A 17,208-nucleotide genomic window follows, 5' to 3' on the forward strand; every position below is an offset into this window, starting at 1 on the left:
CGCCTCTTGCATTATGTATTACCTTCCATCTGTGTGCTATAAGATTAATCTTTTAGCATGATACAGGGCAAGTATTTTGAAATATTCACTTCTTGGGTGTAAATAAACATGCAGTTGTTAAAGGGCTGACTACACTCCTGGATAGTGGCATGATTCATGTAACAATAGGTGCAAATATATTCTGGCCTCCTAATTAATGCTATCATGGAAACTAAAGAGCGATTGTTTCCATATTTGAAGCCGTGGAACAGAGGTTCATTTCACCAAGCCCAAAATTATGATTAGTTAAGTGTCCTCTGAAAATGTTTGTGTAATTAAGCTGAAAAGAATGTTAATAGTAAAGTAGTTTGATCCAGTGTAGGCAATACTCTTTACATACATCAGAGGGCGTTGTTGTTCTGAAGACTCGGGATCTCTGCTAGATCTGCATTTCTACTTGTTTGAATCGCTGACGTCTCCAGCCCTTAAATTAAAACACAAAGACACATTTGTTGCTCCACTCCAGCCTTGTGAGGGCCATAACTCCACGGGCCTTCTTTTTGCTGAAGAGAACTTCATTTCACAGATGTTACTTAACTGAGCAGCCAAATGAACTCCCTGTGTGCCTCCTCACACAGTGGTTTGATTGTGCTGCCTTTATTTCTGGCATCTTCTTTGCATTTTATATTTCCTTGTGGATATATCTGGAGTCTCTCATATTTCCCCCAGACGTCCCTGAGCTGCAGCTGAAAGGTGCCCCCTCCACCCATACATAAAATAAAGACTCCTTGAGTCTGCGTACAGTATGTATGTTATATGAAAGTACTCAGACGTTAACTAACATTCAAGATATTGTCAGGGCATTACTGTTGTTGGTGTTGTGAGTCACCATCAGCTGTGTCAGGAACCACATGTCCTCAATTGTTTTTCCACTGCAGATAATGGGGAGAAGCTTTGTATTATCGTTATTGTTTTAACGCTCATTCATAGTCTGTCGTACGTCATGCACGGCTCTGCTGTCACAATACAGTGAGGATTGTTTGTTTACTATTGTGACAAGATAATAGGTGGAGTATTGAGTCCAACTACACAGTCACTTGCATGTATTCTGAATAAAAAGGAATTATTTTCATATGGTCATATGGTTTCTGTTCATATGAATAATGAATATAGGCTTCTGTGTATGAAAGACATATTTGTATGAGAAATTGAAAACAAATATGCTGGTGAATGAAACTTGGCCCTCCTTCACAAGTCTTATTACCAGCTGGGCCCTCAGACCCCCCACTGCCCCGGAAGCACATTTTAAACTGATAAGATAAGAGCCTTCATGTGGGCCCTGCTTTAAAATGGCTAATGTGAAAAGAAAACTAATTCATTTGTGTTTAATGAGATTACCGCACAGCAAACATGGGGCCATGTAATAATCCTTTGTAGGAATACTGTACACGCGCACAGAGTAGGGGAGCAATAGGGGGTTAATATGCCCACCTGCTCCACAGTTTCTTCCTTATGTTGTGATCAGTTACCCATTGTTTGTTATATTTTTGATGTCACTTTAGTGTACACATTCTACACAACGCTTTGGCTGTAATCTCTAACAAAGTAATACACATGATGAAAGTACATTACAGGCCAGCTGCTCTAAATACATAAACAATACTCATTAAGTTAATGCCATTCAATTACTTCATTTTTGTACATTTTCTTGAATTGAATAACAGTTGAATAATAAATTCCACATTATCTGTCTCCATTGAAGCTAATGTGAATACTCTTCTTTATTTTTTTCATCCAAACACTGGTGCTATATGTATTTGTATTTGTCAGGCTGAATTCTGAGCGTTCACTTCCTTCCTTCACAGTGGTAGTTGAATTCTTGATGTGTGATTCGAATGAACATCAGAATGAGCAGCGTCCTCTCAGTAAGTAAAATCCAATAAGTGCATTAACATGTAGTACACACGTACATACATTACACAACACAAGAGGAGGGGTCTTCAGACAGAGCAAATCAGCTTAACTTGGAACATATAATGATCGTATGAGGTCGCTCAGCCGTGTTTCGGATCCTCAATGTGTCCAGCCAGCATCGTCAGATGTGACACCCTCCCTCGCTGAATCAGTCCAGCAGCCTGAATGAAACCACTGTGCATCTGGAGAACCTCTGGATCGTCTCCAGAGCGCTGCATGCTGATGTCACCCTCTTGTGTGTAATGTGGTCCCCACCCTGTTGGCAGATCAGATTTCCCTCCAATGCATGTAGAGATCTTGAGGGAGCATAAACGTGTCAGTGGCTGTGTTATCATAAAATTGTTGTTGTAACTTTTTAACAGTAGAAATTTTGACTTGTCATAGAAAGAAAACACCTGTTCTTTTCATGTCAAAATGTCTTCGGTAAAAAAAAAGGCACATTGCTCTCACTCAGAGAATATTTGAAAGTCATAAATCCTCAGATAGAATGTGGACAAAAGACCTGTCTGTATTTGCTCAAGGCTTTGTCCCGTAGATAATGGCTGAGGAGAGATGTTAGAGACAAGAGTAGGAGACAGGAAAGGTTAAACTAATCACAGGTTCCCTCCGAGTATAGAATTCAATTCTAGAAAATAGATTAAATAAACAAAACATGTTTCTCTGTTTGTCACTGAAAACCTCTCTTGGAGCCCTGTGAAGAAGTAAATTATATTACAATACTTTATTTACCCGTGTAAGAGCAAACGTATTCAGCTTGCCACAACCCAGATAAACAAATACACACAATAGATAAGAAAAGAAGGTTAAAAACACAAGCCATATCTGTATCTGCAAGAATAAAAGGCTCTGTAATATTTGCTTTTCATGCTTTGCTTTGTTTTTCAGACATGTTTTAACTCAGGATACCAATGTTAATCGTGCTCTTTTAAGACACATGCACTTAACTTACAGTACTACAGTAGTTACTGAGTGCAATGTACCAGACGTTTTCACAGATCAAACACAGGTGTAACCAATAATAATAATAATAATAATCGTTGCATTACATCCAGGTGTGCCAGTTCCAGGATCTTATTGACTGCAGTGACCCTATAATCAAGGGTACCTCAATCATACATTGAGGAAAAAAACACATACAAATAGTAAATAGTTTATTCACCTATAGCGGCCAAGTTTGTTGTCTCTCACAATGGACTCGAAGTACCACAATGCAACACAGACAAATATCATTTTCTTAGCTACGGGCTTTTGGGAGCTACGCCCCAAGAAGAAGAGGGAGTCTTGCCCCTGAAAGAACTCATTGTAGGGAGGGATGGGAGTGTGTGCAGCCGCGGTGTGAGCGTGCATATGTGTGTGTGTGTGCGTTTGAGAAGCCCCCTCCTCCTTAACTAGCTGGTCAGCAGCGGAGGGATTAGTGAAGCACAGCTCCACTCACTACTAACAGGGGGGGGGGAAATTGCAATAAGCGTGAATCATGGTCGTCGTCATTACTACCGGCTGGGAGTGGAGCCGAAATTGTGCAAGATACGGATAACGGAGAAGAAAGGTCCTTGCGGATCGAGTCAAGTTTCCCCAGGTCTCCTCGTTCCGCCGTGAAAATGCCTCACCAGAGGCTCCGCTGCTGCTGCACGCCGCTGCTGCCTCTTCTCGGACCCGTCGCCTGCCTCCTTCACATGTGCTTTATGGTGAAGAAGTGACCAGGATACAAACCTGTACAAGGAGTCAGTGGAAGGGCGACACAAACCAAAGGACGTGCGGATATTTTTTTTTTTTTTTTTTTTACTTTACTTTTTCGCCGTGCGGAGATTGTCTCAAGTAGGAGAGAGAGAGAAAAGTTGTACTCAAAGAGGAAAACATGGGGAACGCGGGGAGCATGGACCAGCACGCTGATTTCAGAGGACACAACATGCCTCTGAAACTCCCCATGCCCGAGCCGAGTGAACTGGAGGAACGATTTGCAACCGTTTTGGTAAGAGGAGAGAAAAAAAACCCCAAGCATTTTTCATCTGTCTTCTCTTTGTTCCCCTCCATGCTTCGATGTCCCGGGACGGGGACAGCTGTGTGTGTAGGTTGGACCTCTGTTTGTCCAGCACGCCTGTCCTTTGTTGTTCAGGGGGAAAAGGGGTATTCCGAAGAAGAAGAAAAAAAAGGCATTTGTGTCAGAGGTACAATAGATATGCATCTGTTGCACTGCTAGAATACAACTGTGAGGGTGAAGTAAAGTCTATTCAACTCGTATCAAAGTAGTGATGAAGTTGCAGCTGGACTGTTTGCACATTGACACTTAAATGTCTTTTTTTTTTTTTGACTCATTCAGTTTCTGAGCCTTCTGAACTTTTGGCCACACATTGCGGAAATACATCAAAACACAAGATAACAAAAATGTTTTTACAGCACAGTGATGTTTTCATTCAGCAGCCCCGGATTGCTTCTGTAATAGTGGTACCCAGACACCTGCAGTCAAATTATTGTTTTTATGGCAGTCTTCTTTACCCAACTTTATGAGTCCAGGCACTGGCTCACTACTGAAGCTCTAAGTGCCCAGCATGCCAGCTCCTTTCCAAACATCTGTCACATCATAAAGCGTCAGCAGTGCCTGTCAACAATTATGTTACCTGGGAGTGAACGCCGAACATTCCTGGTGTTGTTGACAGATCCTCCAGACTTTAAAGTGCCTTGAGGTCAGTTTATAGGTGGAGGAAAGGTGTTTATGTTGATGGTTAACTAAAACTTCATTTCGCAGATCTGTTGACTGATTTGTGGGAAGGACTAACGCGTTGATTCACCATGTTCTCTGGTGCCCTAAGAGGCCATTATTGTGAGTAACAAATTGCTGATGAGGAGCATTTCCAGCACACTGCTCCTCAGTCAGTGGATAAAGGCCTAAATAGAAGACCAGTGCAGCGATGTTGAAATTTGAGAGCTGGCAAAATGTGGGTCAAACGTGATTGTCGCCTGGCCCACTGCTCTCATAAACATGATCTGCTCAGTAAGGGGAATTTGACTTGAGCAAGCAGGTTCTCACGGCAGCGTGATTTGAAATGTTTCATGTTATATCTGTTCCCCGTTGCTGCTTTTGGTTCTTTAATGGGCACAGATCTTTTAGCCTGTAAGCCCATCACAGAAAAGGGGATCAAGTTTTGGTGGAAGTTAAATCATCGTGTCCCACCGGGCTGTGTTGGGTGCGATTGCTGCTTGTCAGACACTGATGAATCCCGCTCTGCGCCTGGAGGCAGCAGTCTTTGGTGTCGAGAGGTTTGACGTCACAACACAGAGGGATTTGGGCCTTCTTCTTAATCACGTCCGCTTTTAGAATCACCTACTTTTTGTTTTTTGAGCATCGAGGTTTTCCTCGCTTGCATCTGGGTTTATAAACAGCAGTAAATGTCTGGGATGAGAGAACGATTAGGATCCATAAATGTGTTGTGCAAAACTAATCCATGTTGTGCTTATTTAGAAAAAAACCCTACCTGTCTAACTCAAGGATTTCGTGGGCTGGCTGGCAGAAAAGCCGATCCTCACAGCACGTCAGGACCCCCCCCCCCCCCCTCACTCCCTCCCTTGCTCCCCCCCTACTGCTGCCAGCATGATGCCTCAGCTCTTGGCGGGATGGAAGCCCTCCAGCATTAGAAGAACTTAGTGCTATAATCACAGCATTTAGTGTTATTTACTGCCATTTAAACCCTAATGTGTCTCAGCCGTGCCTGATGGCAGTTGGCTCCATTGATTGCGGGAGCGAGTGGCACTGAGTGACTCTGATGACCTCACTTTGGTTTGAATAGTGGATGATTAAGATAAAACCTTGTCTCGCGTCTCAATTGTCTTTGTATCCCAACCTATCCGTTGCTCCCAGACCTGATGAATCAATATTTAAAGTGTGCTTGGCTGCTGATTAGTGGTCCTGTCACCTACTCGTTAATCAACTGTTCCTTTATCAACTCTGACACACTTAACAGACAATTTTAGTTTGACAATCACATATATTTTGGACTTAATGCTAGTTTTCTCTCAACATATTGTTGACCTAGGTGTGATAGAGTAGCAGCAGGACCATTTACCCGCCACCCCTCATATGTTTGATCAACAGGGAAGTCCTGGATCCCAGTGGGGAGCCGTTTAGATTAAAGACTCGTGCTGTGTGCCACCTCATTCACGCACTCGCCTCACTAAACCCTTGAGTGTTCTGATCAAGGATGTACGGTATATGAATTTGGGTCCATGCTGTGTGATGTGAAAAGGCTCCTTTCAAATATTGACTCATGACCTCCATCATTTGAGCAGACCAGGTATGTGTGTAACCACACATATAGAATACAGGTAAATCCTAAAATAAGAATTGTCATCAGCTATACAAGTTATTTGATTCTTAGCGAAATAAAATACAATCTAAAATGTTCCTCATTTAGATTATAAAACGTCCTATCAAAGAATAAATCAACAAGGTCAAGAACCCCTCAAAGCATTTGTCGATGCCCAAACCCAGCCCCATTTACTGGTTTTGTCTGCTGCTCAGAGTAATAACTGGAGATACCAGGGCTGTTTGTTTTCATAGAAAAGAAGCCAACCACTCCCATTACCTTTTGTACATTATAAAAAACTATTTCCACCAACTTGTCACCCGTTTAATCCCAGTAAACTAGGGCTGTCCTCGACCAAAGAAATTATTAGTTGACTAATGCTCATACGACTCTGACGACTGAACGATGAGTTGATTTTATCGACAGATCTGTAGAACTCCACAAAGAATCCTGTGAGATCTTGTGTTTACCAGAGATGCGCGCATACGTTTCTAGGAACTAAGTCATTAAGAAGCATTTTCTTGATCAAAGAATTCTCAGTCAACTGAGTCCAAAACGGCCAATTAGTCGACTGATCGACAAAGAGGTGGCAGTCCAACGGTAAACATAAGAAAAATGTGGTCGACAAAACCGTGTCCGCTGTAGGCCAAAAGCTCCAGGAACTTGTGGACCAGAGTGGAGATTGTCAGCTGCTGTTGCCACGGTCATCTACTTCCAAACTAAGTATATTTAACATAACCAAACATAATTTAAACTGACTTCAGCTCATTCAAAGCTGTTAACACTGTGTGTGCTATCGTACCAACATTCTTCAGCATGCGTATCAGTATTTCCAGTCTGGTATTTGAACTCGGTCTGACTTAAAGTCATGGTGAGTGATCTGGCTGTATGACTGTAGTACTACTTTCTTTCGTTGGGGTTTACTGCTTCCTGAGTCGGCGTTTTCTACTAAATGAAAAGCTCCCATTGAAGTCTCTGTCTCATGAATCCCTTGAGGCACGGGCTGATCTTCGAAATAGACTCGGGCCTAATTGTCATGCACGGCCTCTGCCGCGATAAGAGGGGCTAATTCACATGTGACCGTGGCTATGAAGTGAGGTGTAGTTTAAACCTAAATATTCATTGTTTCAAGTGCGATCGAGGAAGGATTACCATGCAGGTGGAAGATGGAATTCATTCATTGTCAATGTTCACACGTTTTTCCATAAGCAGTTGCTGCGTGTTCAATTCCTGCTCTTTGCTTTGTGTGTCTTGTAAATGTTGCTGGTTGGCTCCGTACTCTGGAGAGCATGTTTGCAAGTCTTCACCTCTCTTGTGTGTTGCCATAGTGTTGGTGAGACAAGTCTACAAGAAAGAAGATGGCTCACACATGATGATGAGCCAGGATCAGGGCAGCCCTCTGGATGTTAACTCTGCACAGCGCTGATATCCCAGTGAATCTACCGGTCATATAAACGTCCCAGTAGATCAATCTGCTCTGCACTTACTGTCTTAATCCAACACCGTCACTCAGCCAACCATTAGAGGGTATAAGCAACGCTTACAAAGTGTCTCGGCCTATGAGTGCACGCTGGCTGAAAGCATGTGAAATGACTGCAGTCAATCTCAGTGAGTCACATGTACAGTATGAGCTCCTCTATATGCTTAATGCTGAACCACAGGAACATGACTCTGTGCAACAGGAATCCAGCTCAGGCCTCATGTCTGCTCCTCTGCCTCAGCTGACCACAGAGCTGACATCAAGTGAAATTGTAGCCGCATCCAGGACACCGTCCGCTTCAGTCTCAGGGCCGTCGGTGTTTGCTGAATATCATTGCTGCTGTCAGGGAGGCAGAGAGGTTTACGGCCATTATTTGCTCAAATGCCATATGGGGACTACAGGCTTAGCTGTTGTTCTAGCTGCTCTTCTTAATAGTCTGTCCAGATTACATCTAAGCTACTTTGTTGAAAGGCCGCTGAAGCACCCTGAACTGCTGTTCTTTGTGCCGCGAGGCCCTGCTTCTGAAATGTACTCCTCGGATCAATCACACGAGTATCTGTCACGTTTAATTGAAGTGTGTTTTGTCACACTGACCGTGTGTCAAATGTGTGTGTGATGTTCAGCTCTGTGGCTCGAGGCAACCTGAAACATCAATTAATGCTGCTTTGAATATTTGCTTTTTCATTGTTTCCAACATTAAATTGTTGTGGAAACATACATTTTGTTGTTTTATTCATACCTTGTCTAAAATTGCCATTTTGTTATTCGATATCTACATATTATTATTCCCCAAAGTGAAGTTTCACAGACATGAGAAGAAAAAGATCAATGTGTAATCAACTCAGATAGTGGCATTATGTACACTCATTGAGTTTATTCTGAGTCTGTTATCTTGTGATTTGTCTCAATGCTACTTACTGTACTTTTTAGCCTTTTGTGCGAGCACAGTGGTCCATCCATCTCCTACGCTGCTACATGGATCCCAGGAAGCGACTAAGCTAACCCTATAGTTTTTCCATGTCGACTCTTCTTCATTAAAAAGCAAAACAATGGGTATTGTCTGAGGAGCAGAGGGTGAACACTGGCTGAATCCCGTGCAGCAGGCCCGGGAAACAGAGCTGCTCTTTATTCTGTGGAGAGCCCAAGACGGAGCCTGGCACTGGACCCAGACCCGGCAGGCTGCAAGAGGCCACCACACATACCCAAGTGTGTGTGTGTGTGTGTGTGTGTGTGTGTGTGTGTGTGTGTGTGTGTGTGTGTGTGTGTGTGTGTGTGTGTGTGTGTGTGTGTGTGTGTGTGCGCGCGCGCGCGCGTACATGCATGCGTGTGTGTGCTGTAGTCAAAGCCCCGGGATGCTCACCCACCAATTAGCCGTAACAGAGCTGAGCATGAAATGCTTGGGGAGCGATGAAATGTACTTCTGCAGCCAGTGTGCTGCTGGGCTCTGCAGTCTCTCAGAAGACATGCGAGGTGCTGCGGCGTTGAGCGATAATGTGCTGCTCAAAACCCAGAAGCGTAGCCTGGAGGCATCAGATGATGACGTGGGGACAGGTCTCTCTTGGCTGTGTGCAGGCACCGCTGAGTTGAAACCACCGGGGCTTCAGTCACCATTGTTGTTCCCGGTTCATTTTAGACATGCGCACTTTTGGGGGTGGTTTGGTTTTCTGCACTGCAGCGTGGGTGGCAGCGGGTACTGACCGAGCGCAGCGATAAGATGCCGTTTAAATCAGAATGACCATACCTGATTACGACAGTCCCTGACCCTTGTTTGGGTGCTGGAGTAATAAGAAGAGTCTCCAGAGGCTTAGCGGCCCTCCGTCTCAGCTGCCGAATAACAAGAGCAGTTGAGCTTTTTTCTTCTTAACGTTACTGAAATGTTGTACTGAATGCCAGCTATGAAAAGAGACTTTTTTGAAAGAAAGAGCGTTTTTGTTGTCACTCCTTAGTAAGGCTTTAGTGGATGTAGCTTCATACTCTGCCATGAATATCGCTGCTGTAGGTCTTCCTGCGTAAGGAGCAGGTGTACGATGATGCAGCTTGGAACAGGCCAGCTCTGTCCTTTTCAAGTCGGTCACAGCCAGTTTCCAGTGTTGTCCGGCAGGACCGGTCCAAGGGCCACACAAAAGAACAGGAGGGTCACCACTCTGTGGAGAAGTGCATTATGGGCAGGATCTGTCCCGGCTCCAAGATGGCAGCTGTGGTAATAAAATGAGATCGCTCGGCCAAAGTGCTGCACAAGAGTGGGTGTTGTGTTGTGAACTGTTAAGAATCAGATGTTGGTGTTCATTGTGTTGAGTTTTTTTTTATTTTTATCAGAAGCCAATTCCAGAAAAGCCTTCAATTGTCATTGTGACAAATTAGTAGTGTGTTGTGGCTTCAGGGTCAGCTTTATCTTGTGGTATTAACATTGTTTTCTTTTTCTTTTAGGGGCCTTGAGCCATATTGAGTGTGTTTACAGTCTGGTATTAAGCCTCCTCTGATCTGCAGAAACCTCATATTGTTTTCATCTGTTGACTTACTTACTGCTGTTTGTTGTATCTGCATAATGTACATTTTTGACATTAGTAAAATCACATGGGCTAATAGTCTCAGCTGATGTTTGTCAGTTGTTGGAACCCGTTGTTTATCAATGACATTTTACAACCGTGTACATTATCTATGCTATATCTGAACACTTTCTTGCAATGTTGCATTTTACCTCACAGTATAACACCATACTCTCAGATCAAACTTGTGGTCTAGTAGTTTTGTAGTTGAAAAGACACAGAAGTTCCCTTTAAAGTAGCCTAGTTTCTCTTTGGGCTGTTCTTCCTGAACTTTTTTTTTTTCGTGGCACATATGCTGCTTTTGACACTGCCAGAGTCAAAAAGGCAGGTTTTGTCGGGTAACGACTTGCCAGAATTAACATCTGCAGAACAGAATGGGAGGTGCTGGTGCATTTGAATACACGATCTCTGAAGTACATTCACATGCAACAGGACCTCGCCAGAGTGTGATATAGGCCTCATCACAGCTCCGGACAATGCAGCAGTCTGTTGTTTCAGGCTTCAATGGCCTCTCACCCTGGACCCCCCACAACCAAAGCAGAGTGTCATGAGTTAGGATTTAGATTAAGTTATTATGTATTTCCAGTAAAACTCAAAAGCCGAAGCAGGGACCTGACCAAATGTCTTCCTGAAAAGAAAGAGCATTCATTCAGAGCACCTTGTAGGCACCTTGTAGGCTTTATTTTATTTTTCCTACAGTGGGGGGCTTCAGACAGTTTATTCAACTGGTATGTGGTTAAAAACACATTTATATAATTATCACACAAAATACATCAGATCACAGAAGTTACTATGACAGGATCTCCAAAGTCATACGTCACATTCAATGAAAACCCTGTAATAACTGGCAATGAGTCACAATGCAGAAATGAATAGACATATCTGTCTGTTATAGACTCGTGAGGAGGTTCAGTCCGACATTTAGCTTTCACAAATATGACCGTGAAGACACAAATTGGAATTGGGCCAATCCTAATTTCTAAATGGGCACTTTGTCTTCTCTGTATCTGCTTGATGAGCTTCTGCCTAGCCCTAAGGACTGCAGTTGTTCTCTTCATTTGTTTGTTGACAAAAAGGTAGTAATGTGATCAGCGACCACATCTTTTTTTTTTTTTTGTCTTATAAAGCTCCCATTCAGCCATTCTTCATTTCATCACGATACAGAAGCACATTTCTGTGTTGGCCACCTGTAATTCAGCTTGCATTAATTATGTCATTAGAAGAAGTGCATGTTCCGTTTGTGTTGGAGAGATTGTTTTCCGATGTCAAGGAAATGGTCACATTTTATTTTCCACCCTTTTGTGAGACGTTGTATTGAGTCTGTTTATAGTTATTTGTTGTAGTGGTTGTTTTCTACACGTACTCTACTATTCTATTGTTATAAGATATTTACTTTATGGGTTGTATTGAGGGGACAGTCTCTTGATTGTGGTCTCGATGCAGGAGGAGGTGGACCACAGAAACCATTCCAGTGTGATGAGTCTAGAATACATCTCATTATAGTTGTTATGTAATGTTGTGCTACATCGAAACGTTCCCATAACAGAAGAGAAGATACACACACACACACACACACACACACACACACACGGACACATATAGGATCACTTTATTACATATCCAAAAATAGTGAAGGTTGACCATTATCAACACAACTTCAATAGATGATAAAACGTTTCAATAGATGCATATTGAAACGTCACAACTTCACAGTTGACTGTGTGGTCGTCATGGGATGTTATAGTTAATAGAAGATGGTTTAAAAGCCTTAAAGGATTAGTCAGCCTCCTATTTGTGAGCTCATAAATGTCCTGTTCATCCCACTGCCACCTACTGAAATACAGTTTTATGGTTGTGCAAATAACAAAACTTTATCTGAAGGTGTTTTCTTCCAGCCTCTATTTACCAAATTCCAAGTAAACCAATGATTTCATTCAATAGCCCACTGCTTTCACGCTCCATTGTTTATCTGACAGATAAACAACTTCTCTGATTCGTATTCTTTTTTTCTTTCACTTGCGCTAGAACATGGACTCCACCTCAGTCCAGACACTTTCGCAACCTTGCAACATCTGGCCTGGCTGGAACTCATCTGTGTTCATGTATCACTTGTTTTGTTTGGACAACTTCCTGCTGCTCCAAACCATCTCCATAAGGTTTTCGTTATTTGGATAATGTCCAGCACGAAAGCCATCCTGTATCGAGCCAAAGTGTTTTTACCCACAATGTAAACGTTGCACCAGGCTTTTTACAATGTACTGTGTGTTTGCAGCCAAGTAGTGTTTTTTTCTTTATGCCTTCTTACAGTGAAGCTTGGCTTTACACCAACATTTTAATATTTTTACACAGAGGAAGTTGTATTTGATTCCTCCCACTTGCAGCTGCTGTAATCTGTGGTGCATCTCCATTGATTTCACCGTGTAATGAATCATAAACACTATGATGTTGCATGTCGAGGCTCACTGAATGATGACAGTAGGAACGGTGTGTTGAGAAAATAACACCAATGAGGTGATCTCTTTCACCAAGAGTAGCTGTTGATGAGCTCCTGTTAGTGGGTGTGATTTTGGCAGAAGTACAGAGTGATCATACTGTCCTCACACTGAGGTAAATGAAAATAATTTCATTGGAATGTGCTCGTAAGGGGGGGGGGGGGGGTGAGAGGCCTCAAACATTTGAACTCACCATTTAGTCGAAAGGCATTCCGGAGAACAGCTTCACAAACAAACACTACTGTCCTGAGGGGGGGGGGGGGGGGGGGGGGCTGAGCCTGAGCAGGGGGTCCTGCGGATTACAAAACTAATCTGAGAACAGACAGGGGACACCTGTGCCCTCAAAGAACGCCAAGGCTTACGGATCCACGCTGTGCTAATGAGGGGAGGACAGCAGGCCCCAGGGCCGTCCTACTCCTTTCTCCCTTATGGAGGCACTTATCGCTCACTTCCTCCACTGTGAAAATGATTTTGGTTCTTATATGTGTGAGCTGCAGGGCTCCTTCACTTCCCTGCAGGGTGAACAAGAAGAGAAACAGTCACGTATTGGTACACCTGTGGAGGTGTTTCACAACTCACAGAGTGGTCTGCAGAGCTAACGTCATTATGACTGTGCAGATGCCTTGAGAACGTACAACACCCCAGTGACTGATGAAGCAAGCCTTGAGAGAGATCAGTTCAGCATCCAGTCATTTCCGGAGTATTGAGCAATTTGAAAATATTTGTTATGACTAGTCATCAATAACTGATGCAGTCAGATTGCGGTCTATAGTTCTTTGTCTGTAATGCTCATTTAAAAAGATAGCGGGAGGCATTACATTAGAGGTTGGAACATTGTTTAGAATGATGCAAAATGGATGTTGACAACAGGAAGAAATGGAATCCTCTGAGGTTATTAGTTGGATTTTCATCTGTCAATATTGCCTATAAGAGAGGAGAAAACATACTACTGGGTCTGCTGACTCAGTCTGAAAGATACGGGGTTCTTCCTGGTTGTGGTGCATTAGCAGAGAAAAAAGGTAGAGCTGGAAGAAAGAGGAGAGCGTGGGTGTGCCTCAAAGTCCCCAAGGACGGATCAATCCGTGCTCTGAGAGATATCTGAGAGGAGGCTGGGTGGCTGAGAGGCGCTGCACTGCACACTTTTGTCTGTTTCTGTCTCTTGCTAATGTTTATAATACGTATATTGGAGAAAGTTAACAGAGTGAAGCATGGGCCTGTTTTCAATCACCTGAACTACTTTTCTTTGAGGCAGTTTTTAGATTGCGTTGGAACAAGAAGGCTATCTAATGGGGCATGAGCTGGGAGCTAATTACCTCACTCACTTTCACCAATCAATACATTTTTTTACTTTGCTTTATGTCATCAACACATCACATTTTTTTTGCAACTCCACCCCCCCCCCTAAAAAACTTCTGTTATTGGCTCTCAAATTGAAGTTGATTTTATGTTCAAGAGCACTTATAGACAGTTTTCCTCAAGAGTCAAGTGACGATGTGGAAGTTAACTAACCGTCCGCTTTGTTCAGTGTACTAGAGTTTCACTCCTGGTGATGTACACACACTGTCTGCAAGAAGATGAGAGGCACGACAGCGTAAAAGTGAACTTGTGTTCAACAACCCTGAAAATGACCATTTGTGTATCAATTACTCACGGCATGTTGAATTCTTAAAAAAACAAATCCTTGATGAATCAAAGTAAATAGAGGCTAGGTTTAACAGCAAGACTACTATATATCAAAAATGTTTTTATGACGTTTTGCAGATTCTTCATTCTCCATGGAGGCGTGCACAAAAAATGTATATACAAATATTCCTTTAAGACTTGGGACTCACTTTTTGGCTTGTGCGTTTAGTGTGTACCGGTTGTTTGACAGCTTGTTCTGAGCTGGTCTGGGAACAGTTTAGGAGGAACACACACGTATAAGTGTGACTGTATTCATTTTCCAGGTTGTAAAAGCTCAGATCAGGCCTGTTAACACACCTATGCTTGTAGAATATATTCCATTTAGACTATTCCAATGGATAGCTTCTATTTTTTGTTAACATCGTCTACATCTTTTCACAGCAAGAGCACCCAAAGCAGGCCCTTCATGTGGGCTGTGTGTTTGCTTTTATAGCCAGCTGTGCTGTGAAGGCTGTGCCTCCGCAGACCTCCTCGAAGGTAGCGGGTGGTTGGTAGGCTTTGAGCCGGCTGTCTATTTTTACTCTTTTTATGACTCAAACTGCTGAATGAGAGGATACATGCACACTAATAAGTTCTGTCCATATGTCTCAGCCTCGTGGCCCGATGTGAAGTTAACCACTGACATTTATTGATATCAGTTGCAGCTGTTAAAGTTAAGCTACTGATTGTAGTATTTACACATTTTGGACTGGTCCAGTGTGGCTTGTTCCAATGTAAGAATAGGGTGAAGAGTTTTGGGTTTCACTTTCCTCAAACTGATTGGCTGTGTGTGTGTGTGTGTGTGTGTGTGTGTGTGTGTGTGTGTGTGTGTGTGTGTGTGTGTGTGTGTCAAAGGATTTGCTGATGTTCAGGTTTGTTTGGCTGAACACACAAATGTTTGCATGTAGAGTGGTGCTTTTTGGATAATTGGTTGTGACTGATTTTACAACATGCACTGTGACTAACAGTATAGTGCATCAAATGCTGAGTGTCTTTTTTTACGAGCATCCTTTTGCCAACCGCTCAGAGATGGCTCACACACACACACACACACACACACACACACACACACACACACACACACACACACACACACACACACACACACACATGCCTCCTAAGTCTGCAGCAATAACTTATGTCTTATATTCCAGTTTATTATCCATGCCTTTTAAGATATGCAGCACTCTCTTTGGCCGGGTGTCTTTGTAATTAACTTGTGTGGCTCTCCATTACTCAGCAAGATTTTTGCACACTAAAACTAAAAAGGCTAGAACTACTTAGTTAAACTGGCGAGAAGGAACCAGATTTAAAAAATATTTCTGATAAAATACTGCAACCATAATTATCTGCCGATAATTCACTAATCAGATACTATTTTTTCCTTTTTTAATATACAAAGTTCTGAATTAATAAGAAAAGAAATGCACTTCGCTTAAGATGGCTATCTATAAATAATAATTTTACTTTGTGTTGCAATCTGACATGTCCTGTGGTGTTTTCTGTTTGCCATGCGTCGGGGGAGTCAACCATGTGCGAGCCCCAAAACTGTAGCCTGGAGAGGTTTAAAGTCCAATATAGGATACATGTTTGAGCTCAAACTCCCAGTTGTTGCCTTTTCCAATTATTTTCCAAAGAACTTCACCCACTAGCTGTTACAGATGCTCTGGAGATAACATGTCCGATTGGCAGAGAGGCTGGAGATGTGCACGTGTTGAAACCCCACATTTCACAGAAAGAGGGTTGCTCATGATTCCCCCCCCCTTAGAGTTAAATCCATATATTTACATTTGTCACTAGTTTTATATCAGACTGTAACTATTTATTCTGATATCAGATTTAGTGTTCATGGCTTGTTACAGAACAATACTGATACTGCATGTTGGATCAGTGCGCCCCCAGTTACTGTGGGCAAACCATGTGATCATTTTGGATCAATTCGTTGGTGCCTGTTGAATGGGTCAAAATCCTCCTAATGCGTGACATTTCGGTGCGTGTGGATTTGTCAGGGTGGTCGACCATCAGGTGTTGGTGAAAAGCTGCCACACCCTCCTCAACATCACCCCATTAATGCCACCGATGAGCACACACACACACACACACACACACACACACACACACACACACACACACACACACACACACACACACACACACACACACACACACACACATGCAGAACTACTGTGGTTGTAGACGTAGGGTAACTTGACCCCAGCGAGCTGAGTGCCTGTCACAGCTCATTAGCGTTGGGATGAAGTGAAGGCTGGTAGAAGTGGTTCTTTGCTTTAGTTGGAGCCTCACCAAGCAGGAAGCCCGCAGCTCAGTGCACCCACTGCGACTCAGCAAACCACCAGTCTGCAGAAGCACAGCACCTAAATCCAAGCACCTACATCATTACCTCAAACCATTTGTCTCCAGGCCAACAGTTCTCCAATATCCTAACATAACAACACAGAAGTCTAGAAATAACTTAATGATTTACCCTCTTTAATCTGAGCTCGCAACCCACAAAATGTAAGTCTGTTTTTACTTTTCTGTGTAATGTAGTGAGACTGTTGGTGGCTTTCTGTCATTAAACGTCACGTTGTACTTGGGTATCAGATTGTGTTTTAATGCGTTTAGGGAAGGAGAGTGGGTACTAACTCTAGTCCTCTGGTTAGCATCCAGAGTGAGTCAACAGAGCTTCTCCGACTCCCAGTTCCCTGCAGTCAGCACAGCAGCAATCAGCCGGCTGGCAGCATCTGCTGAATACTAATGTAATTCCCTGCTCGCTC

The 17,208-nt window shown here is 43.0% G+C and overlaps 1 protein-coding gene across 7 annotated transcripts in view; it reads left to right on the plus strand.

Moving 5' to 3' along the window:
- The first annotated feature begins 3,250 nt into the window (after positions 1–3,250).
- The window catches only part of fmnl2a (formin-like 2a), a 45,563-nt gene continuing 31,605 nt past the window's right edge, over positions 3,251–17,208 (plus strand). For 6 of the 7 annotated variants that reach the window (XM_068703565.1, XM_068703572.1, XM_068703604.1 and 3 more), the window contains exon 1: positions 3,251–3,922. In XM_068703565.1, the coding sequence (XP_068559666.1) occupies positions 3,809–3,922 (114 nt within the window). In that variant the 5' untranslated portion in view covers positions 3,251–3,808. The remainder of the gene's footprint in view (positions 3,923–17,208) is intronic. The other variant, XM_068703596.1, reaches the window with a different exon arrangement.

Source organism: Cebidichthys violaceus, unplaced genomic scaffold (genome assembly GCF_023349555.1).
Source record: "Cebidichthys violaceus isolate CVI_PGR_0920_01 unplaced genomic scaffold, fCebVio1.0.p SCAF_11, whole genome shotgun sequence".
Lineage (NCBI taxonomy): Eukaryota > Metazoa > Chordata > Actinopteri > Perciformes > Stichaeidae > Cebidichthys > Cebidichthys violaceus.